The sequence below is a fragment of the Mobula birostris genome, chromosome 15 (genome assembly GCF_030028105.1).
Source record: "Mobula birostris isolate sMobBir1 chromosome 15, sMobBir1.hap1, whole genome shotgun sequence".
NCBI classification, from domain to species: Eukaryota; Metazoa; Chordata; class Chondrichthyes; order Myliobatiformes; family Myliobatidae; genus Mobula; species Mobula birostris.
In genome coordinates, this window is record NC_092384.1 from 23815093 (window position 1) to 23841059 (window position 25967).

Below are 25967 nucleotides of genomic sequence, written 5' to 3' on the forward strand. Positions count from 1 at the left end.
TTAAAAGATACTTTGGAATGCTACTGTTGAAAGGAATCAGTTATAAAATTATTTCTCTCTAGCATTTCCAACGTTTACAACAATCAATTTATCTACAGACTTCAATGTAGTTTCGGCGCTGTGTTTCCGACAAGTCAGGATGGCCGAGCGGTCTAAGGCGCTGCGTTCAGGTCGCAGTCTCCCCTGGAGGCGTGGGTTCGAATCCCACTCCTGATAAGAGTTTTTTTAAATATAAATTTATATATGGCTAGTAAATTCAGTTATTTATTTACATAAAATAGGAAACACAGTATTTGATAATTGTTGTACTTAAATGAATAGTAACTTATGTAGGTGTAGGTGCACCTGCATATGGTTATTGAATTGCTAACTTAGAATCAGCTTCTCATTATTTTCAGTTTTGATGAAATGTTGTCAAATTTAAAGATTAACTATAATTCTTCGCCACAGATCCTGCCTCATCAAAGTACTTCCGAATGTTTCTCATTTTATTTCAAATTATCAGATTCTGCAGTTTATTTTTGCTTTTTTTTAAAAAAAAAACAAGCAATTTGAAATGTTTAAACATTTTGGTTTCATACCCATGAATTCTCACCAATCAGAGGGAAATCTTTCGGATTATGGGAGTTATTGATATTGTGAAGTATGTGAAGAGCAAGAGGATAAGGTATGAGAGAATAGGACCAATCAAGTGCGACAGTAGAAAAGTGCGTATGGCACCAGAGGAGATAGCGAAGGTACTTACTGAATACTTTGCTTCAGTATTCACTACGGAAATGGACCTCGGCAACTGAAGGGAGGACTTACAGCAAACTGAAACTCTTGAGCATATAGACATTAAGAAAGAAGATATGCTGGAGCTTTTGGAAAGCATCAAGTTGGATAAGTCACTGGGACCAGACAAGTGTAGAGGCAAGGAAGAAGATTGCTGAGCCCCTGGCAATGATCTTTGAATCATCAATGAGGACAGGAGAGGTTCCGGAGGATTGGAAGGTTGCAGATGTTGTTCCCTTATTCAAGAAAGGGAGTAGAGATAGCCCAAGAAATTATAGACCAATGAGTCCTACTTCAGTGGTTGGTAAGTTGATGGAGAAGATCCTGAGAGGCAGGATTTATGAACATTTGGAGAGGCATAATATGATTAGGAATAGTCAGCATGGCTTTGTCAAAGGCAGGTCATGCCTTATGAGCCTGATTGAATTGTTTGACGATGTGACTAAACACATTGATGAAGTTAGAGCAGTAGATGTAGTGTATATGGATTTCAGCAAGGCATTGGATAAGGTACCCCATGCAAGGCTTATTGAGAAAGTAAGGAGGCATGGGATCCAAGGGAACCTTGCTTTGTGGATCCAGAATTGGCTTGCCCACTGAAGGCAAAGAGTGGTTGTAGATGGGTCATATTCTGCATGGAGGTCGGTGACCAGTGGTGTGCCTCAGGGATCTGTTCTGGGACCCCTTCTCTTCGTGATTTTTATAAATGACCTGGATGAGGAAGTGGAGGGTTGGGTTAGTAAATTTGCTGATGACACAAAGGTTGGGGGTGTTGTGGATAGTGTGGAGGGCTGACAGAGGTTACAGTAGGACATTGATAGGATGCAAAACAGGGCTGAGAAGTGGCAGATGGAGTTCAACCCAGGTAAGTGTGAGGTGGTTCACCTTGATAGATCAAATATGATGGCAGAATATAGTATTAATGGTAAGACTCTTGGCAGTGTGGAGGATCAGAGGGATCTTGGGGTCCGAGTCCATAGGATGCTCAAAGCAGCTGCTCAGGTTGACTCTGTGGTTAAGAAGGCATACAGTGCATTGGCCTTCATCAACCGTGGAATTGAGTTTAAGAGCAGAGAGGTAATATTACAGCTTTATCAAACCCTGGTCAGACCCCACTTGGAGTACTGTGCTCAGTTCTGGTCGCCTCACTACAGGAGGGATGTGGAAACCATAGAAAGGGTGCAGAGGAGATCTACAAGGATGTTGCCTGGATTGGGGAGCATGCCTTATGAGAATAGGTTGAGTGAACTTGGCCTTTTCTCCTTGGAGCGATAGAGGATGAGAGGTGATCTGATAGAGGTGTATAAAATGATGAGAGGCATTGATCGTGTAGATAGTCAGAGGCTTTTTCCAGGGCTGAAATGGCTAACACGAGAGGGCACAGTTTTAAGGTGCTTGGAAGTAGGTACAGAGGAGATATCAAGGGAAAGTTTTTTACGCAGAGGGTGGTGAGGGCGTAGAATGGGCTGCCAGCAATGGTGGTGGAGGCGGATAGAATAGGGTCTTTTAAGAGACTCTTGGATAAGTACATGGAGCTTAGAAAAATAGAGGGCAATGGGTAACCCTAGGTAATTTCTAAAGTAAGTACAGGTTCAGCACAGCATTGTGGGCCAAAGGGCCTATAGTGTGCTGTAGGTTTTCTATGTTTTCTATGATATTCAATATGGAGTATGAATATTTCTCATAAGACCAGCTTTATTGGTCATCCTTCATTCCAGAATGCCTTTTCACATTACTTTTGCTGTATGTTGAAGATACCCAGTTTTAGTGGAGAGTTCCAAGACTTTTATCCAACAATAATCAGGGGACTGTGATACATTTTCAAAGCAGTTAATCTGTGACTTGAGGGGAAATTTGTTTATGTCAAGGACTGCCTTGTTAATCTTCAGGCAGCTGGGTTAGGAACTGCTGCAAAAGAAACCAAACGGAAAAAGAGAATACTTGTTGTGCTCTTTGGGGTGCCCTTCAGCTGGGTAGCTTGGTTTTGCATAGTGTTGTTCAAGATTCACTCTCCAAGCACATGGTGTGCATTTCACCACACTCTGGTTCTTTACCTCAATGATTTTTGTGGCTGATGCGAGTCGGAATCTGAATAATTCAGATTTAAATACAGCTATTTATTACACCTACATCAAAACCTACAGTGAAATGCATCGTTTGCATCAAGAAACAACACAACCTAAGGATATACTGGAGGAAGCCCACAAGTGTTGCCACACATTCCAATGCTGACATAGCAGGCCCCAGTGTTCGACAGAACAACAGTTGCAATAATAACAACAATGACAGCAACAACAGAACAATAACAAAACAGGCCTCATTCCTCGCTCCCATCTACCCACCCACACACACAGACCTCCATCCCCCAGGTCAGACCATCTTCAACCACAGACTTACAGGCCCACATGTCCTCAGTCTCTGGATTTCCTATCAACCTCAGGCTTCAGTCTTTGGTATTCAGGACTCACCAATGATCACAGATGAAGAATCTGGATGAACTCCAGACTCTCCGATGTCTGGGGCCTTGAACTCTGGTACGTTGGGTGTTACTGGCTCCTATGCTTCTTGCCACAAGAAACTCCAAATATACTTACTTTATACTTTATACTTACTTTATACTTTATTGTCACCAAACAATTGATACTAGAACATACAATCATCACAGCGATATTTGATTCTGTGCTTTCTGCTCCCTGGATTACAAATATTAAATATTAAAAATAGTAAAAATTAGTAAATATTAAAAATTTAAATTATATATCATGAATAGAAAATAGAAAAATGGTGATTCTTAGGATGCTAATGTAAAGGATGGGAATGACATTGTTCTTCTGTGATCTGGGGGTTCAGTTATGGTATATGAGTGCACTGTTAACTGTATGTAAGTTAAGGAAAGACCTGCAAACAACTCATTGAATAACAGTGCACCATATTGCCACCAGAAAAAAGACAAATTTCACAACATACTTCAGTGATAATAAATCTGATTCTATTCATAAATCTGATTCTAATCAAACACCTAGATCACTTCAATGTTCTCCATGTTAAAGTACATCTGCCCATGTCTGTCTGTTTCATCAGTCTGAATCCTTCCACACCACATTTCTGAAAAACAAGTAACTGCAAACTTGGAAATTGTATCCTATAACACACAACTCCCATCCTGAATGGCTTGACTCTGGTCTTCAGGTTCTGTTCTCCTCTTCCAGACTGCATCCGAAGCAGAGGAGGTGTCCTTCTCTCTAAATCACGCAGGTCCTTTCAAATACTATAATCTTTAACACACACACACACACACACACACACACACAAACCTCGAGGGACTCAACAAGTTAGACTGCATCAATGGAAAAGGGAGCCAATGTTTCATCAGGGCTGGAAAGGAAGGGGGTAGAAGCCAGAATATGAAGGTGGGGTGAGGGGTGGTCCCTAAGCTAGAAGATGATAGGTGAAGCCAGGTGGGGGGGGGTGGAGGGATGAAGTAAGAAGCTGGGGGTGATAGAGGAAAAAGGTAAAAGGCTGGAGAGTGAACTATGGGGGAAAGGGAGGGAGAAGGCATACGGGGGAGGCAATAGGCAGATGAGGAGAGGAGAAGAGGTAGGAGGGGAGCCAGGGTGGGAATGGAAGAAGAGCGAAGGGGAGTCTGGGAACTTCTACAAGTTAGAGAAAAGGAAGTTTATGCCACCATGTCGGAGGCTACCCAGATGGAATGTAAGGCTTTGCTCCTCCAACCAGAGAATGGCATCGTCATGGCAGTAGGGAGACTATGATGCCGGAATGGGAATGGGGATTGGAATTTAAACGGTTAGCCACTGTGAAATTCTGCTTTTTGCAGATGGAGCGGAGGTTGTCGACAAAACGGTCCGCTAATCTATGCCGGATCCCTCCTTGCAGAGGAAACCACACTGGGAGCGCCGGATAGAGTAGACAACCGCAACAGATCACTTCCTCACTTGGAAGGACTGTTTGGTGAGTGAGGAGGAGAAAGGGCAGACGTAGCACTTCTACCGCTCGCAGGGATAAGTGCCAGGGCACACAAGCCTTGTTTCTGCACTCTCCATGACCTAACCCCCAAAATCCTAGCATCCCTGTGGTGATTCTACGTTGCATTTTTCGAATCTTCCGACATTGCTGATTAATGTACAGAATGCTAGATGCAGTCTTAATATTGTTATATAAAACCGTAGCAGTAATTGCTCTCCGTTACATACTAATCCATTAATTATAATTGCTAGTTATGTCCCTAAGCACATAAAACAATAATTGTTTGTGATATAGAAACTGTTCTACAGTCAAGCAGTACTTGTTGAGAGAGAAGCAAAGGAAAAACATTCAACAGGCCAGTCCAGGGAACGAGAAACAGACTCAGTATTTTGAGGCAAGGACCATTCATCAGAGCTGGAATAATTCAAATATTTTCAAGATCAAAATCAGGATCAGGTTTATTATCACCGGCATGTGACGTGAAATTTAATGAAAAAGATGTTTTATCTTTTCTCTGTACGGTGAAAGAAAGGTTGCTGTTAGTTTTAAGCAATTTGGACGGTCATAATGTTTTGTGGCAACTTCTGCCACGATGAGCATGAACATGAATCTTAAAATTAAAATTAAAACTACGGAATTTGATGATAATCTGAAGTGTCCAGAAGCCTTGACATTGGAAAGTTTATGTGTACTTGCAATGGTTTGGTTTATTGAAGAACAGAAAAAGATGCAAGACTTTCAAAATGAAAGTGCAGAAAGCGATTTTAGAAATCCTCACGTCGAGAGCGACGCGATTTCGGAAAAGAAACGCTGTCAGGAGTGGGATTCGAACCCACGCCTCCAGGGGAGACTGCGACCTGAACGCAGCGCCTTAGACCGCTCGGCCATCCTGACGGTGACTACCAGACTCAGCGACACTCCTTTTCTCGATCGAACGCAAGGACAAGATTTATTTGGCAATTTATTGCTGGTTGGTACTTGTAATAGCCGCGCTGAGGAGAACGCAAGGTAAATGCGCAGGGATAACTCTGTGTAAAAAGATGCAAGGGAGCTTTGCAGCGGTCGGAGGAGTGTTTGGAGCTGTCTGTTTCACTTTATTCCCGGTCCCATCTGACCTCTAACCCCTGTCTCTAAGTGATGGGGGCAGGATGATGGCGGCTCGGCGCCTGTGCCGTGAGGAGGTGAACGATATAGTGGCTCTGGCTCTGCGCTCTGGTCTCACTGAGCGCGACATCGCGCAGTTGCCGTCGGTGCAGAAGTTGCTGGGAGGCCGAGGCCGGGCCTCGTCGCCGTGCCACGGGCTGCTGCTCCTTCTGGTGGTGCTGCTGTTGCTGCTGGGCCTGGGCGGCCCGCTGCGCCGCTCAGCGTTGAGCCTGTGGTTCCGGCTACACGGTGCCTCAGTGGAGAACGAGATCTGTGTCTTGGGGTTCTCTGACTTCCCCAACCCCTTCCGCCGCCCCTTGGACTGCCGCGTCTGCAGCAACATCACCGCCGTCGACAGGAAGAGCAACCTAAGCCATGAGGAGTTTCTGCGGGCCTACGCCTACTCCATGCAGCCGGTGGTGGTGGAGGACGGTCAGAGGAACTGGTCCGCCAGGGAAGTCTTCAGCTTCGAGTTCTTCTCCCAGATCTACAGTAGCGGCAGCAGCGCCCTGGACAACAGCGGCAGTGAATGTCAGTTCTTCCCCTACGACACGGAGTTTCACAATTTAAGGGATGTTTTCGGGATGGAGGCCGGTCGCGCTGGCATGCACAGCAATGCCAAGCCTTGGTATATTGGGTGGTGTGTGTCAAAATTCAGCTCTTTCACTTTTATTGCATGGCATGGCGAAGATAGGTGAAGGGCCACTGAATTTCAAGGTATTCTTTTTGAGACAAGTTTGGAAGTGGAAAGAGGGAAAAGTAATGCCTGGTGATGTTCAGAGTAAATTTATTATCAAAGTACATAGATGTCACCATATACGATCCTGAGATTTGTTTAGTTGCGACGGGCATACTCAATAAATTCAAGAACCATAACAACGTCAATGACAGACTGCACCCAACAGGACCGACAAACAACCAATGTGCAAAGGCAACAAACTGCAAGTGTAAAATAAAAGAAAGAAATAGTGATAATGAATAAATAAGCAATGAATATTGAGAACCTGAGATGAAGAGTTCTTGAAAGTCACTCTTCTTGAGATGAAGAGTCCATTGGCTGTGCAAACAGATCAGCGGTGGGGCTGGTGAAGTTATTCCCACTGGTTCAGGAGCCTGATGGCAGATGGTTGATAACTGTTCCTGAACCTGGTGGCATGAGTTGTGAGACTGCTGTACCTAAGTAGTGATGTAGTGTTCATGTGTTCAATATCCATTAAGAAATCTGATGGCAGAGGGAAGAAGTTTTTCCTGAATTGTTGAGTGTGTACCTCAGTCTTCTGCACCTCTCCCTGATGGTAGAATTGAGAAGAGGGTATGTCCTGGGTGATGGGAGTCCTTAATGATGAATGCTGCCTTATTGAGGCATTGCTCCTTGAAGATGCCCCGGATGCTTGGGAGGCTAGTGTCCTTGATGAAGTGGACTGTGATCACAACTTTCTGCATCTTGTTCACTGAGATCTTTAACTTCTCGTTTTGGTAGTCAGAGGCACCCACCTACTTCAAGCAGGCTTTAGTTATACCGTTGCCTAAGAAGAACCTGGTAACCTGTCCCAATGACCATCATCCAGTAGCACTTGCATCCACAGTGGTGAAGTGATTTGAGAGTTTGCTGATGAAACATATGAATGCCTGCCTAAGGGGTGACTTAGATCTGCTCTAATTTGTCTACCATTACAGCAGATGCCATCTCATTGGCTCTTCACTCAACCCTGGAACATCTGGATAGCAAAGATGCATTCATCAGATGCTCCTTTTATCGACTATAGCTCAGCATTCAATATCAGCATCCCCTCAAAACTAATCAATGAGCAAGAACTTGGTCTCAAGCCTCCTCGTGCAATTGGATCCTCAATTTTTCTCACTTGCAGGCCGCAGTCAGTTTGGATTGGCATCAAAATCTCTTCCACAATCTCCATCAGCACAGGTGCACCACAAGGCTGTGTGCTTACCCCCTGCTCTACTAACTTTACACTTATGATTGTGAGTCGAAGCACAGCTCCAATGCCATGTTCAAGTTTGCAGATGACACCCCTGTCATAGGCTGAATCAAAGGTTGTGACGAATCAGCATATTGGAGGGAGATTGAAAACAGGGCTGAGTGGTGCCGCAGCAACAATCTCTTACTCAGTGTCAACAAGACCCAAGGGGATGATTATTGAATTCAGGAGGAGGAAACCAGAGGTCTGTGAGCAAGTCCTCATCGGAGGATCGGAGGTGGTGAAGGTCAGCAATGTTAAAGTCCTTGGTGTTATAGTTTCAGAGGACCTGTCCTGGGCCCTGCACGTAAGTGCATTTTGCAGAGAATGCAGGGCAGCACCTCTACTTCCTTTGGAGTTGCAAACACCGAAAACGTTTTGTATTTGCACAGTTTGTCGTCTTTTGCACGGAGGCTGAACACCCAAATTGCTGCAGCCTTTCTTTGATTCTGTTGTTATTATTCTATTATGGATTTATTGAGTGTGCCTGCAAGAAAATGAATCTCATGGTTGTATATGGTGACATATATGTACTTTGGTAATACATTTACTTTGAACTGATTGCAGCAGCGAGAAGAGAGCATGCCTGGGTGAGGGGTGGTGGTCCTTGATGGATGCCGCTTTCCTGCAACACTGCTCTGTGTGGATGTGCTCAGCGGTGGGAATGGACTGGACCTGTGATGTGGGGCATGTATTTTATGTTCTTAAGTCTGCAGTCAATGATAAAGATAAATGAACAGAACCTTGGCGAGTCCTCAGTAAAGAAAAGGACTGCTTTAGTTATCAGACACATGGAGAATAGTGAACATAAGTAAATTATGGCAGGTTATTGAGGAATCCAGTGACATCTAAATACAAGGTAACTGCTTTACCAAAAATGGTAACATACAAAGTAGTAAATCATGCGTATGATCTGAGATTGTATTAACATACTGAATTATCTTTAATTTGGGGACAACTTTGGCAAAATTAGGATACAAGGATGTTGAGTCCATAAGACATAGGAGCAGAATTAAGCCATTCTGTCCATTGAGTCCCCTCTGCCATTGGATCATTGTTGATTTATTTTTCCTCTCAGCCCTATTCTCCTGAACTTCTCCCCATAGCCTTTGATGCCTTACTAATCGGGAGCCTGTCAACCTTGATATCTCCAATGACTTGGCCTTCACAGCCATCTGTGCCAAAGAATTCCACAGATCTAGCTAAATAAATTTCTCCTCACCTCTGTCCTAAATAAATGTTTTCCTGTTCTGTGCCCTCCGGTCCAAAACTCTCCAACTATTGGAAACATCCTCTCCATATGCACTCTATCTAGGCCTTTCAACGTTCGGTAAGCTTCTAAGAGATTCCACCTTATTCTAAATTCCAGCAAATACAGTCCATGAGCCATCAAACAGTCCTCATGTTAACCCTTTCATTTCCAGACATTCTCATACACTTCCTTTGAAGCCTCTCCAATACCTCCATTTCCCCAATCTGTCCAAGCCCTTCTACAAACTCCCTGCTTCCTCAAAACTACCTGCCCCTACACTTACTTTTGTATTGTCTGCAAACTTGGTCACAAAGCCATCAATTCCATTATCCTGATCATCAACATATGTTGTGAAAAGTAGCAGGCTCAATACTGAACCATGTGGAACACCATTAGTCACTGGGAGTCAACCAGGAAAGACCCCTTTTATTCCCACTCTCTGCCTTCTGCCAGTCAGCCAATATTCTGTTCATGTTAGTATCTTTCCTGTAATTTCATGGGCTTTTGCTCAGCAGCTTCCTGTGCAGCACCTTTTCAAAGGCCTTCTGAAAGTCCAAGTAAGCAACATCCACCGACTCTCCTTTGTCTATCCTGCCTGTTATTTACTCAATTAATTCCAACAGATTTGTCAGGCTAGGTTTTCCCCCATATTGAAACCATGCTGGCTTTGGCTTCCAACCAAGAACCTCAAAACCTTGCTCTTAATAATGGACTCTAACATCTAACCCTGAGATGTCGGTCTATAAATTTCCTGCCTTTTGCCTCTCCTTATAGAGTGGAATGACATTTGTAATTTTCCAGCCTTTTGGAACCATTCCCGAATCTAATGATTCTTGAAAAGTCACTATTACTGCCTCCACTATCTCTTCAGCTTCTTTCAGTACCCTGTGGGTGTCATCCATCTAGTCTAGGTGATTTGTGTACCAGAGTCCTTTGAAAGCTGTAGATCATCCTTCCGATCAGACGAATATCTTCAAATTTAAGCCGGAAAGGAAAATGAAGTGGAGTAAGATTGTCAAAACAGCTTCAGAAGTTGATAAACTTGGAGGATAATAGAATGGAAATCAATAACAGGAGTAAAAGAACTAAGAGTAGGAATGGCCTATACTGCCCCTTGAGTCTGCTTTTCCATTTGTAAAAGTCTCAGCAGGTCAAGCAGCAGTTCTGGAAAGAGAAACTGTAAATTTTCAGATCCAAGGCTGATTTGTCTGATGTTTTTGGTTTTTAATTGCGATTGCCAGTATATACATTTTTTTTTAAATCTCCTTTAAATGAGATTGTGTTCTCTGGTCTTTTCTGCTTGTTTGTCACAAGCCTCAATTTCCCTGTAACCTAGAAGTTATCTCTGTTTCCAAGTTGAATGTATAAAATGAGGTCGCCCTCTCATTCTTGCAAACAAATAACTTTTGGCAAATATGTACAATCTGCCAACTCTCATATAATGCCATGAAGTAATGAATTCAATGTCCTTGAGGTCAATCGTGATGGATAAGGACAATACTTCAGCAGATCATGTATTAGAGATAGAGCAGAGAGAGGGCTTTTTGATTAAGATTTTTAGTTTCTATTCTTCAATGGAGAAAGTAAGTATTTGAGAATTAATTAATTTGGAGAAGAAAATGCATGAAAGTTACAAGAAAGGCCTTTAAAAAGATCCAGAGTTACTGAGTGTATAATACGAAGATAAATTGATATTTAGAAAAATGCCTACTTTTATGTAGCCATAGCTGATGTAGGCAGGTCTTGCTGTTGCTATTATTGTGCTCGCTGTGCTGGAGGGAAGTTATGAAAGAATTATCTATATAATAAAGTTGAATTTTTATGATGGGTTATGGTTGAGGGAAGAGCCGGGAGTGCACGGGAAATCAAAGCTCAGGCCGGTGTTTCACTGCAGAGCTTCATTTCATGCTGCAGCTGATTCTCATTGAATTAGAATAGTTTATTTATTAAGCTGCAGGTTTCAGTATTAAACCTCTGCATCAATTGCTGTTTCAGTTTTGTTATCGCTTTAATTTCCAGCCTTTGCTTTATTTTGGATTATGTAGATGGGTAAACTGGACAAATAAAGTAATTGTTAATGCATAATACGTGTGTAATTTTAACAGCATTGTCATGCATCTTTTTAACAGTAGGACAATCCTAAATGGGATAGGGTGATGGGGAGGGAAGATATGAAAGGTAGATAAAAGGAAGCGGACATATGAGTGTGTGGGAGAATACTGGAGCTGGAATTTCCATCTTAACTTAACTACTTCCTTATACTGTCATTTATTGGCAATCTCTCCTCTTCCTTCAGTCCTGTTTTAGGGGAAAGTATAGTGAGAGCTAATAACTTGTAAGTAGGGATGTGAATTGTGCTAATATGGTAACGGAGCTGCAGACAAAGCCTAGAAGAAGAGACATGGAATGGACCATTGATGACATCCAAGGTTCAGGAACTTCACTGATTCTGCTATAGCGTGCACCCTTTGTTGTATTAGAAAATTGGATTTGCTGCTAGACCTGTGGATTGTCTGTAATCAAAACCTAATCTGTTACTTAATTAGGTCTTCCTTCAGCCACAATTCTGTTAATCAAGAAGAGGTTTTACTGGTAATCTCGTCAACTGAGAATGTGAAAACTGTACCAAATTCATGCTCAGGTAGATCAGCTTTGACTGGTCTCCTGATATGCCCTAGTTTTTAATAAATTGCCATTATTTTGAATGTCAGCTCCTGCAGTCCTGATAAAGAGTCTCGACTTGAAATGTGATGCACACCTTTTACTTTCACAAATGCTGCTTGACCTGTTGAGTTCTTATAGCATTCTTGTTTTCTGTTCCAGATTCCTGCATCAGCAATCTCTTTTGTCTGCATGGATATAGCACTTATTGACTCTATAAAAAATGCACAGTGCAACCAGCACAAACCTCATATTCATAGGGTGCTCCCTCTAATGTTTGAGTCATAGGACAGAGTAAAGTATTGGTGGAGAATGTTGGCTAGGTGTTCTTGCTCCCTCAGATATGAAAACTCCTTTATGCAGTCTCTAAGAATGCAACAAGTGGATGGATGAGTGGAAGCAACAGATTACTATTTCACTCCATAACCCTTTATCTGTTTTTCTTTTGCAGGAGTAACTGTGATTCCAGTGCAGCTAGTATTTTGAGGCAGCACTACAAGCGGCCATATTTTATCCCAGCTATCTCTGAATCAAGCAAAATGGACTGGATATTCATGGGAGTGCCCGGGCATGGAGCCCATATGCATGTAAGAATGTTGAACTGAACTGTTACTAGTTTGCAGCTTAGCACAGTATAGAAGAAAGGGTATCCCTCCTGGTCCTAACTGACTTTACTTTTCTAATTCTTGATTCTGTTACTCTAGGACAGTGGTTCCCAAACTTTTTTGGGTTACCACCCCCTCGTCTCCTAAACCACATCCCCAGCGCCACCCTTTCCCTTTCCAGCCTTGATATAAAATCTATAGTGAATTTTGATTTGCGATGCACAGTGAAAGAAAATTGGAATTGCAGATTCAAAACAGTGACAAATAACTGCAAAAATTATTAAGACCTATTGAAAGCTAAAAATCAAATTATTTAATTATAGTAAACACAATTTTCTTAAACAATTGTAGAGCATACATTAGTAGTCCAACTGTTGACTATTTCATTGATTTTTCACCTTTGAATGCGGTGGATGGGCTTGGTACAGTGATACCAGCTTCTCAGCTTCAGGCTGAATGTCACTCAGAAGGAGTTGCAGATCCCTACATTCAGCAATTTGCATTCTGTTTCATCGATAACAGTATTTAGTGATTTGTGCATCTATTACTTAGGTTTTTTGCAACAATATTATGTCTGTGAATTGCACAGTGAATGATAAATATGTTAGGTACTGCTTCTTCCAAGAAATAATAAGGCCACAATAATGGCATTCTATCATTGTGAGCTGAATGTCCTTCCCTTTGAAAAATGCTCAACAAACTGAAATATTGACTCCTCCTTCATATCTGTTTCTAGTCCTCTTGCAAATAACAACTCTTGAACCATGCTTTCATCTTTTATGAAGCAAGCATAACCACAAAGCAAAGATTTGTTGCCTGGCAAAGTTGGCTCATCCAACTGCAGAGCAAATTCTGTTATCCTAGGTATGTTGCACAATGTATCTTCCACATTCTCAGACATTTCATCTATTCATCTTTGAACAGAGTTGTCGCTGAGTGGAATTGCTTTAATTACTTGTCTGGTGACTTGTGCAAAATTATACCCAGAACCTCTCTTACTGCTGGCAGAATTAGTTCTTCCCCAGTTGTATGGGGCTTTCCAGTTTTTCGCAATGAGCAATGAAATGTTGTTGAAGCATGCAAACCATCACTGTTTTGGTAAGTGCTGGCAAACATGTTTTGAAGTGTTTTCTGTTTCTGAAAGTTTGCATGAAGGGACTAAGAATAAGCCAAGTTCTTGTTTGCTTTATCAGAGTATATACTCTTCAAATTTCAAGAAGCCTGGAAAGTTTAATTGCCTCATTTGAAAAAAACATTTTCACAGAACAGGTGCATTGGCTGCTGGTGTTGGTATAAATCCACATTTCAGATTCTCTACTTCTACACTTCTTTTTGTTTGGTTTGCTTCTGCCATTTTTGTTAAGGATTAATGACCATGATGTATCATTTATCATTTAAGTCAAACTTCAGGCACTGTGATCAATAAAAGGGAAAGTTATGACATTATTAGAGCTTAGGCAAAACCTGGTTCTCTGCCTGAAGTTACATGAAATGGGGCCCTGATGTCTTGGTTGGGTCAGGGGCTAGAGAAATATAGTCAAGACCATTTGAAAGGGCAGATTCTGAACTTTACCCCATTGAATGCCATACCCTAATTCACAGGAATTGCATGACTGCGTGATTCGAGTATGTGAATCGTATTAGCTAACACCGTATTACCGTTGTGAATGATAGTAATGTGTGGGCCAGGCCTCGAAATAACATGATTTCTTCAGTCCAGATTCCTCATAATATTTCAAATAAAGAAGAGTCATATTGTTTTTCAACAACTATAATGCACTTGGAGCAAAGTGTAAAAGAGTGGTAGGTTAGCATGAGATGGGGTGAATACGTGATCATTGTAATCAATTATGAGGCAATGAGGATCAAAAGCTTCTAATAAGTAATTCTTTTTTAGATTAAGCCTGTAATCTCTCAGCTGCCCTTCTTGCTACCAAGTACCCCCCCCCCGTGCCCCCTTTATTTTTATTGCCCCCTTAGAAATTCCCACTGCCCCTGTAGGGAGCAGTATCATCCACCTTAAGAATTATATTGAGCTACTACAAAGGGTACAAACCAAGGGAGGAGTAGATCACAAGATCACAAGACAAAGGAGCAGAAGTAGGCCATTCAGCCCATCGAGTCTGCTGCGCCACTCCACCATGAGCTAAACTATCCTCCCATCTAGTTCCAATTTCCGACCTTTTCCCCATATCCCTTGATACCCTGACTAATTAGATACCTATCAATCTCCTCCTTAAACACCCTCAATGATCAGGCCTCCACAGCTGTATGTGGCAACAAATTCCAGAAATGAGGTTGTACACATCAGCAAAGTATAGAGTTAGGAGTTTCTATTGAAAAGCAAAGTGTCAGGTCTGACCTAATAAAAAAAATTCAAAGCTGTGAAATGTTTTGCAAGTATTTAGAAACTTCCTTAATCAGGAAGTGGAGATAATTTGGAATGCACTTGTGACAGAGAGTAGTTATCTTAATATTATTTATACATTACAGGGGAGACTGGAAAAATAGATAAAGGGGCAATAAATGAAATATTTTGCTGAGAGGGTTAGAAGAGGAATGATAGTAAAGGACTTGAAGATTGCGTTTATGCCAACATGAATTGATCGGCCTATTCCTCTGCTCCAGGTTATCCTTAATTCTCTGAACTTTGTGTTATATTCAGTAAATTGTCGCCTTGATTCAAAGGGCAAAGATTCAGTCAATCCCTGAAGTTTAGCATTCATACCATACCTTGGCAATATCCAAATTGGGCATTAATGAGCAGATTATTGAGTAAGTCACAACAAAAATCGCATTTTTTCAGACTCCCCAATATGAAGATAATTCCACAATTTTATTTCTGGCCTTTCTTTCTCTTCTCACTCTCTCTCTCTCCTCTTTCTCCCTACTTTCCCAGTGTCTGATCTAGAAAGGTGAGAGTGAGACAAACAGCATAGAGCTAACAGGAGGAACCCTAGGTTAAGGGCTGCAGGTCACAAAATGGAAAAGAAAGTAGACTGCCTGCAAAGATCTCTCTGTCTTCATCTCTGGGGACAAACTGCCTACCAATATCTTTTATAAACTACCAACTCACACAGCTATCTTGACTCGAATTCTTCCCACCCTGGTTATCTGTAAAAATGCCATTCTCTTTTATCATTTTATTTATTTCCAGAATGCAGCTTACCTTTCCAGAACATCAGAAACGTGTTTCTCCTTCAAAGAATGGAGATTCTCTTCCTTCACCATTGATGCTGAGCTCTCACTTGCATCTCTTCCCATTTCCCAGACATCTGGCCTCATCCCATACTCCTGCTGCCTTAACTGTGCCTCTTGTCCTTACCTACCAGCCCATGATCCCCTGCATTCAGCACATCACTCTCTGCGACTTCTGCCGTCTTCAGTGGGATCCTACCACCAAGCACACCTTTACCTCTTCCCCCACTTTCCGCTTTCCGCAGGGATCACTCCCTGCGTGATTTCCTTGTCCATTCCTCTCTCCCCGCTATCTCCCTCCTGGCACTTATTCCTGCAAGTGACAGAAATGCTACCCCTGCAGATTCACCTCCCATCTCACCTCCATTTAGACCAAATTAGTCCAACCAAGTGAGACAACACTTCACCTGCAAATCTGTTGAGGTCATCTACGGTATCCAGTGGTCCCAGTGTGGGCTGCTCTGTATCGGTGACACCTGGTGTAGGTGGGGGTCTATTTTGTCTGGCACCTTTGCTCCATCCGAAACAAGCAGGAATTCTCGGAGACCTACTGTTTTAATTGCAATCCACCCTCATCTTCCATGTTGGTTCATGGCCTCCTCTACTGCCACGATAAAGACACTCTCAGGTCGAGGGAGCAACACTTCATATTCCATCTGGGTAGTCTCCAACCTGATGGCACGAACATCGATTTCTCTAATGTCCAGAAACTTTCCCCTTCCCCCTTCTTCCTCCTTCCATTCCCAACCATGGCTCCCCTCTTACCACTTCTCTTCTCTCCTGCCCATCACTTCCCTCTGGTGCCCCTCCTCCTTCCCTTTCTCCTGTGGTCCACTCTCTTCTCCTACCAGGTTCCTCCTCCTTCAGCCCTTTACCTTTTCCACATGTCATTTCTCAGCTTCTCACTTTATTCCCCCTCCCCCATCCACTACACTTCACTTATTAGTTTCTAGCTAGTACTCCTTCTTCCCCCCCGCCCAGCACCCTTCCTATTCTGGCTTCTTTCCCCTTCCGTTCCAATCCTCATTAAGGGTCTTGGCCTGAAACATCATCTGTTTATCTCCTCCCCCCCCCCCCCCCCCAAAGAAGCTGCCAGACCTGTTGAGTTCCACCGGCATTTTATGTGTGTTATTCTAACCCCAGTCAGTATGGACATCAATAGCTGTCAACAGTCAGGAGCTCTGGAGAGCACTGAAAGTGGTGAGGGGAAAGAAATCATAGCTGGTTGAGTAGAGAGCCTAGAGAAAATGGAACCCAGGAAAGTTCGGATCTTCTTGCTCCTTTGCTTTCACTGGCCACAGGCACGATAGGGACACTCATCCCAGAGTGGGGCTCGTGATTCAGAGTCACTTATTTATTACATGTACGTCAAAACATAGTGAAATGTCTCATTTGCACACCCCAGGAGGTGGTGGGGGCAGTCAACTAGTGTCACCACACATTCTGGTGCCAATATAGTATGCCCATTATGTTTACAGAACAACAGCAACAGATCAACAACCACAAAACAACACCAAAACAAGCCCCTTGCCTCCCCACTTACAGACACACACACAGCTCTTTAACCCTAGAACAGGTTTAGGCCATCTCTGGGCTTTCAACTTCCCCAGTGGAATCACAGACCCAGGGCTTCAGCCATTGGACTTCAACTGCCAGGCTTCCAAATGACCTTCAGCCTTTGAGCTTTGATACCGACCCCAGGACACACCGATGACTATGTATGACGACCTTGAACTCTGAGCTTACTGATGACAAGGCCCTGAACACTTTGCCTCAAACTCCAGTCTCACTAGCTGCCATACCATGGGCCTCCTGTCCATGAGGAACTCCAGTCCTGGAATGAAAGGATGACTTGCTGATCACATGGGCCACCAGCCCTCATCTTTGCTGGTCTGCCGGCCTGACGTCCCAGCACAGCTGTCCTTCATCGCCTGTGCATCTCTGGACTTCATAATAGTGCTGGTATATTAAGCTTGTACAGTTGTTTGGCCTTCTTAGCTCGCACAGCCCTTGGCCATCTGAGGAAAAGAATGTTTGAAGATCCTAAATCCAGCATTAAATCTATTATAACAGCAACACAGACCTTCTGGTACCCATCTGAATCATACAGTAAATATCTCAAAACACTGGAGAGGTACCACCAACACTGTCTGCAAAATCACAAAATCTTCTAAATTCATTGGCATGGTAACTAGTAAGTGATATTAAACACTATAATACTGAAACGACTGAATTTATCAGGACAAGAGATTTGAGAATGTTTTCAAAGCTTCCTCAGTGAAAGTGTTATGTCCCCGTTGACTTGTGGCCATAGGTGGTCCATGAACATTGAAATGGAGAACAAGCTTTAGGAGGCCATTGTGAACCTATCATCTTTTCTGTAGAGCACACACAAGCCCACTTTAAACAGTGAAAGGAGTGCCCCACCTTCTACACCACTCACCAGCATCTACCCTCACTGCGAGTGTGCAGATCTCATACTAGCCTCGTCAGTAATCTGAACTCTCAGAATTGAAGTGAAATCAAGCCATTTCCCATCCTAAGATGAGCACGTGACCTATAAAACATACTTTATTTACAGAATAAGAGTACAGTACATTGAAATTAGATTTCAAGGTAAAGTAGAGATTATTCCTAAAGCTGAATGTGCATCAGTGTTTTATGTGCTTTCCAACCCCTTGCCCTGATATTCCTCAGCATCTATTTAATGAATGTGTTTAAAAGATAACTGTACAAAGCAAATGCTATAGTACAGATTTAACTTGAATGTGGTGCTCAATCCTCATCTGACCACAAGAACAGGCCATAGAGGAATATGGAATTAATCCTGGCAGGTAGAGTTGGTGTAGATTGGCATGATGGTCGGCAATGACGTAGTGGGCTTAAGAGATGTTTTAGTGCTGTACAACTCTGTAAAAACTGTTTTTGAGTTATTGGCATTGGAACTTAATATAAAAAATGTTATTTTTAACTTGTGTCTTTACTCCTCCTTAGATTGATGATGTAGATAATCCATCCTGGCAGGCCCAGATCAGGGGCATCAAACACTGGAAGCTGGAACCCCCTGCAGAATGCTACTATGAATGCTCTTCACTGGAAGCCATTGTGTACCCTGGACAAATAAGTACGTAGATTTGCCCAATACAGCGTGGTGGTAAATGAGTGTCGATAGTAGGCATGGATGACTCTGCAGATACCTCAACTCTCCCAGCTCGTATTTTCACTGTTGATCCCCAAACTTGTCAATTTACCGTATTATTCCAAAATTTTACCTGGATCCAATGTTCCTGCTGGATTGTAATTGCATGTGTTTGCATTAGACAGATCAGGCTTCTGGCCCTGCCTGGAAACAAAGCCTTCTAATTTATTACATGATTGGTTGTCAGCTGAAGCTTAATTTGCATTCTGGCTCCAAATAACCTTGATTTGACAGGGACTATGCCATTGTGGAGAACTGGCATGGTGTGCTTTCCATGTGTAGTACTGGATAATTCCTAATTTAACAAAGACAAAGTCTGTCAATGGGTGTTAGCTGCACCCGAGTTCCAGGATTATATTTGTATTACCCAACAATGAATGAGTAAGAGATCAAATGATCACAGCTGACTTGTATTTATGAAATAAAAACAGGGAATACTGGAACTACTCAGCAGATCAAACACCATCTGTGGAGAGAGAAACAGTTAATGTTTCAGATTGATGATTTATCATCATGATGTAGAAAATTATAAATCTAGCGAGCTTTAGGTTTCAGAAAGGGTACAGAAAGAAGAGAATAATTGGAATGGCTGTGATAGTGGACACAGACTAAATGAACAATTATAGTGGTGAAAGCTGCGGGTAGGGAAGTTGAGGGAAGAAGAGGGAAAGAATGATTAGGTGAGTGAAAGCAGGATGAAAGCTGCAAATAAAGGTGATGAGACCTTCAAGTTCTGTACCAAAGTCAAAAACATCAGTAAACAAAATTGTATCGAAATGAAGTAAGGAATTTGCCACGTACTCCACCAAGACAAACATAGGTCATGCCTTTGATTTTGGAAAAAAAGTAAGTGAAAGTGTTATTTGTTTAATGTGAGAACTCATTCTGTCAGGCATAGAAAGCCTTTGGAGTGGGTGGAGGGTCTACTGATTGAGCATCTATTTTAAGAAGGAAGCAAAGAACTTCCAGACGATGCTGGTGCAGAGTGGAAGTGTAGTGGGATTGGACATTCATAGAAAAAATGAGCAGATTGGGACTAGAAAATTAGCAGCTGTCATTTGAAAGAGATTCTGATGTGTCACAAACATAAGTAGGGAGGAACTGGACAAAAACAGAATGAACAGAGGCATGGGAGGAAAGGAAGTTCTGTGGCACAAGAACAGACTGAAACTACGGGATTTGCCATCTTGTGTATCTTGGGACGGATGCAGAAATGGTTGGAGGAATGATGGCCTGAAGAAATGCAGTCAGTGACTTTGAGCAACAATGGTCTTGCATTGTGGATGTCTGTATGCTCAAAATAATATCATTTGAGCAATACTGATACAGAAACCAAGGAATAGAGCTCATAAATGCCTTGAGAAGTAACATCTTTAGAGCTCTGATAATATTTATACAAAGTGTTACCTTGGCTAAATTATCTAATCAATAGGCCAAAGTAACTTTTAATGTCAGCAGAGAGGAACTGGAGACCTAAAAAGCAGTTGAAACCTTTTGTTTCGGTATATACAAATCTGTGGTGAGTAATGGGGCTGACCCTTGGGAATTTGACAATTTGAATGATTTGAAGAGTTTTTGTAGGAAGTGAATTTAGAATGAGGTGAACATAAAGGAATACATGGTATTAACTGGTGATGGAATGTTTTATTTAACTCTTGCTTGCATTAAGATATTTTGGTCATACATGAACGATGTGTGAGGGGTGGACAGTATTGTAACAAAGCTGCCTGGTTCAGGTTACTGCCTGACTGGAGAAAGGCTAAATCAAATGACTGAAGAAATAAATGAAAATGAATAATTAATATTCATCCAGCTGGATCCTATGAAGATGATTTGAATGAACAGTGAACCTTACTAACACACAGAAAGCTCAACGATGCATTCCTGCTGATTAGGAATTTAGCTTACTGGGTTGTCAGTTCCATAGTGAGTAGTGGATTAACAGCCAAGAGTTTGCTAATGCATGATTTATGGTCATAGCTGGTTTCTTTTTGTTAGTGTCACGAGGATAATTTTCTACTTAGGCTTGCCTTATGTTCTACTCTTTCTGTTTCAGGATCTCACATTACGCAGTAAGTGTGCCTTTAATTTCCACAGCATCCAAATTAAAGACACCTATTTACCTTTAATTTGGATGTTATGGAAATTAAAGGTACCAAAAACAGACTAATACTAAAGCACCGTACCCTAAAAGTGCAGAGCAGTGATGAACAGGAAAGTGTTTTTTTATGTATAATACTACACCAACAGCTACAAGCAGAATCATGGAACTTTCATGTTATTTAATAAGTAATGCACTTTTGCCAGAAATAGACACCAAATAGAGAAGGCATGAATTTCATAAACACAAAATTTATCCTCTGTTTCAGTCAGAAATATTTTCCTGCAAGGCTGAAACTCATGATTATCCAACTGAGCCACACTACAAATCACATTAAATGCAAATGTTATATGAACTAGAATCTGGATAAATGTAATTTTATACAATTTGCATGTTGTTATTAACATTGTCACCTGCAATAGGTCTTTTAAAAATGCAAACAACAGGAAACAGGCTTTTCATTCTAGGACGAGGGAGATGTCCTCCTTTTTTAAAGAAAGGGGCTTCCCTTTCTCCACTATCAACTCTGCTCTCAAATGCATCTCCCCCATTTCACGTACATCTGCTCTCACTCCATCCTCCCGCCACCCCACTAGGAATAGGGCTCCCCTGGTCCTCACCTACCACCCCACCAGCCTCCGGGTCCAACATATTATTCTCCGTAACTTCCGCCACCTCCAACGGGATCCCACCACTGAGCACATCTTTCACTCCCCCCCCCCCCCCCCCCGCTTTCCACAGGGATCACTCCCTATGCGACTCCCTTGTCCATTCGTTCCCCCCATCCCTCCCCACTGATCTCCCTCCTGGCACTTATCCCTATAAGCAGAACAAGTGCTACACATGCCCTTACACTTCCTCCCTTACCACCATTCAGGGCCCCAAACAATCCTTCCAGCTGAGGCGACACTTCACCTGTGAGTCGGCTGGGGTGATATACTGCGTCCGGTGCTCCCGATGTGGCCTTCTATTTATTGGCGAGACCCGATGCAGACTGGGAGACCGCTTTGCTGAACACCTACGCTCTGTCCACCAGAGAAAGCAGGATCTCCCAGTGACCACACATTTTAGTTCCACATCCCATTCCCATTAGACATGTCTATCCACGGCCTCCTCTACTGTAAAGATGAAGCCACACTCAGGTTGGAGGAACAACACCTTATATTCCGTCTGGGTAGCCTCCAACCTGATGGCATGAACATTGACTTCTCTAACTTCCGCTAATGCCCCACCTCCCTCTCGTACCCCACCCGTTATTTATTTTTATACACACATTCTTTCTCTCACTCTCCTTTTTCTCCCTCTGTCCCTCTGACTATAGCCCTTGCCCATCCTCTGGGATCCCCCTCCCCCCCCGTCTTTCTTCCCGGACCTCCTGTCCCATAATCCTCTCTTATCCCCTTTGCCAATCGCCTGTCCAGCTCTTGGCTCCATCCCTCCCCCTCCTGCCTTCTCCTATCATTTTGGATCTCCCCCTCCCCTCCCACTTTCAAATCTCTTACTAACTCTTCCTTCAGTTAGTCCTGACGAAGGGTCTTGGCCTGAAACGTCGACTGCACCTCTTCCTAGAGATGCTGCCTGGCTTGCTGCGTTCACCAGCAACTTTGATGTGTGTTGCAATAGGTCTTACTCCGTTTCTTTCAGCCACCATCTTGAGGAATAGTGGAGAAAACCTACCATTAACTGAAGTAGCTGTTTTTTTGCTCCTAGGGTAGAACTATTGGTGTTTAGGTAGTCTACTATGTCCATAATTATAAAAGATTGTTAGCTACATATGAAGAAAAAGTAGGGCAAACTTGCCGCTGTGTATCACAGTCAAATGTTAAATATATAAACAAAAAAATTAGGCAGAAACTGAGCAAGTGATGCTAATATTTACACATAAAGAAACAAAATCACAAATATGTGCTGACAGCACTCAGTTCTACACTCCTTTTTAATTGTTCCACTATTTCTGCAAAATTACATCCCATTTTGAAGAAATTTCCTCCAATTAACTATGGGAAGGCTGTAGCTTCTGCCTTTGATCCCTGTCACAAACTCTGGTCTCCAGCACCCAATTCCATCCCTTCGCTGATCACTGTACAGGGCAACCTTAGCATCGTATTCATTCCTGAACTGAGCCTCTGATCTCACCTTCAACATCATCAGAAATTTTTCTCTTGGTTGGGGCTTTCTCCATTTTTGTCTTAGTCCTTCTGCGTGTTGACACCCGTTCATGTTGTTTTCTATCTCTAGGCTCAACTGTTTTGATATAGCTCTGAGTGGTCTCATTTGCCACCTGCTGTAGGCTTGAACACATTCTAAATTCTGCCTCCTGTATTATAGTTTGTGCCAGATTCCAGTCCCAATCACCCATCTCTTCCACTGATCTATCAGGATGGACTGGAGGTAAAAACAACTGAAGAACATGATAGCAAACTGGTATTCTTGACATTCAACTGCAAATTTCAGGGCAAAGGGTTTTTGAACTACTGTATAGAAATTAATGTTGAAAGAGGGCAGAGAAAGTTTACAAGGATGTTGGCAGGATTTGAGTTATAGGGAAAAGTTGAACAGGTTTGGACTTTAGGAGAATGAGGGGAGATTTGACAGAGGTATACAAAATTACGAGGTGTTTGGATAGGGTATATATAAGCAAGCATTTTCCACTGTGATTGAGTGAGACTAGAACTAAAGGTCATGGGTGAAGAGTGAAAATTGAAATATTTAAGGGGAACATGAGGGGGAGCTTCTTCACTCAGGATGGTGAGAGTGTGATATGAGGTGCCAGTGGAAGTAGTGGATGTGGGTTCAATTTCAACATTTAAGAGAAGTTTGAATAAGTACGTGGATGGGAGGGATATGGCGTCTGTGATCCAGGTGCAGATTGATGGAATTAGGCAGAATAGTGGTTCAGCATGCACTAGATGGGCCGAAGGGACATACACAGTAGACTTTAAAACTCACTGTTACTGCAGGGAAGATTGGACATTATGCAGAGTGGAGTGCCATCATTGTGGCTGGAGATGTGAGATTATTACTTGTACTACCACCTCTGTAGCACATGAATCAAATGTACAGCAGACTATGTGTAGTGGGGCAGTGACCTCAGCCAATTTGCTGGAACCGTTTGAATTTGTTAAGACAATGAATCGGTGGTATGAATTGGAAACAAGTACAGCTGATGTAATAACCTTGTCTTCCTTCCACTTCTAGTTGTGCTGGACACAAATAAATGGTTTCATGAAACACACATTTTGGGAGAAGAACTCAGTATTACAATTGGTTCAGAATATGACTGAGCTCTGCAAGATCAAACCTCGGAAAAAGAAACTCAGCGCCATATTGTTATGGCATTAAAGGAACATTGGAAAAAGGCTGCGGGATTCTGTGTGCATTGGATAACAATTCACATCACCTCAAATAGTGATTAACAGAAGTGACTATTGTGCTCTCAGCTGGAGGTCTTTTTAGGAATGTTTATTGTTTGGGAGTTCAAGGATATAAGCATTACTTCTGCATAAAGACAGACTGGAACCAAGGATGACCAGGCAGGTGTCAGTATTTTCTGGGAATACTCACATAGACAGTGCTCCATCCAAATTCACTTCTGGTTATCAAAATGTTACCTTATTTTCCCTCACTTAGAATCCAGCTGGGTGGTTTGTACAGTTCAATGGATTGTAATCATTTCTCTTATTTACCTGTAGCTGCTATATTCTTGCAGTTAACATATTCAGTAGCTTTCTCCCGAAGACATTGGTGTCGATTTTCTATGCAAACAGTTCTCTTTAATGCTCTGTTCCTGCCAGGTTCTCATAACCCAGATGAAAGATGATATATCTTTTTCCAGCTTTGGCTTACAGTGAGTGTATAGTCTCCAGATCATTGTTTCATCTTAAAAGGAACAGTTTCAAATTAGTCTGATAGGATAAAAAAAGCATTTTTTCACACTTTCCGCTTTGTAACAGCTATATTGAAATTGAAAAGTGGCAGATGTGAATACATCAGGTATTTTCATGATCAACTTTGCAATTGGAGTTAACCTATCAAAATATTTGTTACTCAGTTTTAGAAATATATGTGAATGTGAAGAATATTAGCCAGATTTTACTCAGTAGGTACAATTGAAGTTATGCAATAATGGAAAAATTAATGACATTAGCATTATACCAAGTACATATACTTTGCACACCCTGAGAGATGAGTTATGTGACTCACTGGATCAACTGGATATTGTGACACAGTCGCACAGTCTTAAGGTCCCAGGTTTGAGTGTTCACTGAAGTAGAATTGGTGACTTATGACATTATCCTATGCTTTAAAAAAGTGTAATGTCTACATTAATTGTCAGGTTTGGATGGCATCCTCAAAACACATAGCCATTTCACATTTGCTTGGGATCTCCTTACTGGATTCTGTAATGTCTGTCTTTATATAAATTTATTCTATAAAACAAAGGAGTTTTTATTCACCTTTGTATTTACTGTTACTTTGTAAATAGTACATTTTTAAGTACGCCAAGTTCAAATTAAAGGAGGCTGAATAATGGTAACAGGAAAGGAACATGTTGGAAACAGACAACATGTCATGCAACATCTTTGGAGAGAAACAGTTATATTTTACACTAATATTAGTCCATCAGAACTTTAATTGCAGAGTGTTAATCTTAATTGCACTTTTGTCTCTAAATACCTTGTGTTTTTTTTTACAGGAATGACATTCCAATTACTACCGTGTTTATAATGGATAACATATTTGTATGTGGTTTAAAGGTTTACTGTTGTTGTTAGAATTTCAGATAATTATCTTGATATTCAATATTCATGTCTATTGGCACATTAATTTTATAAGTTACTTATAACCCATGTAAGATATATGGAAATAAAATATTTCTTTGATAATTGGTACTTATTACACATATGATCTTTACTGAAACAACAGGAATTCTGCAGATGCTGGAAATTCAAGCAACACACATCAAAGTTGCTGGCGAACGCAGCAGGCCAGGCAGCATCTCTAGGAAGAGGTACAGTCGACGTTTCAGGCCGAGACCCTTCGTCAGGACTCAGGGTCCTGACGAAGGGTCTCG

The 25967-nt window shown here is 42.0% G+C and overlaps 1 protein-coding gene and 2 non-coding genes across 5 annotated transcripts; 2 read left to right on the forward strand and 1 right to left on the reverse strand.

Annotated features, from left to right (window-relative positions):
- Positions 1–133: 133 nt before the first annotated feature.
- Positions 134–216, forward strand: trnal-cag (transfer RNA leucine (anticodon CAG)). The gene has a single exon. It is a non-coding gene; the product is annotated as a tRNA-Leu (tRNA).
- A 5353-nt stretch (positions 217–5569) lies between these two features.
- On the reverse strand, positions 5570–5652 carry trnal-cag (transfer RNA leucine (anticodon CAG)). The gene has a single exon. It is a non-coding gene; the product is annotated as a tRNA-Leu (tRNA).
- A 139-nt stretch (positions 5653–5791) lies between these two features.
- Positions 5792–25749, forward strand: LOC140210474 (bifunctional arginine demethylase and lysyl-hydroxylase JMJD6-like). Of its 3 annotated transcripts, XR_011889241.1 has the most exons (5): positions 5798–6541; positions 12242–12377; positions 18588–18717; positions 24092–24426; positions 25590–25749. XR_011889241.1 is itself a non-coding variant. In XM_072279451.1 (4 exons), the coding sequence occupies exons 1-4, from the start codon at positions 5907–5909 to the stop codon at positions 25619–25621; spliced, it is 933 nt and encodes a 310-aa protein (XP_072135552.1). In that variant the 5' UTR covers positions 5792–5906; the 3' UTR covers positions 25622–25749. The 3 variants fall into 3 exon arrangements, 2 of the variants coding, with proteins under 2 accessions (XP_072135552.1, XP_072135551.1); XM_072279451.1 differs by lacking the exon at positions 24092–24426 and having other exon boundaries at positions 5792–6541; XM_072279450.1 differs by having other exon boundaries at positions 24092–25749.
- Positions 25750–25967: the final 218 nt, after the last annotated feature.

Excerpts from the sequence above, each read along its gene's own strand:
- LOC140210474 (XM_072279450.1), top strand. The coding sequence starts at position 5,907 with ATGATGGCGGCTCGGCGCCTGTGCCGTGAGGAGGTGAACGATATAGTG. Across the intron at positions 6,542-12,241 it reads AAGCCTTGGTATATTGGGTG|GAGTAACTGTGATTCCAGTG; the intron begins GTGTGTGTCAAA and ends TTTCTTTTGCAG. Across the intron at positions 12,378-18,587 it reads GGCATGGAGCCCATATGCAT|ATTGATGATGTAGATAATCC; the intron begins GTAAGAATGTTG and ends ACTCCTCCTTAG.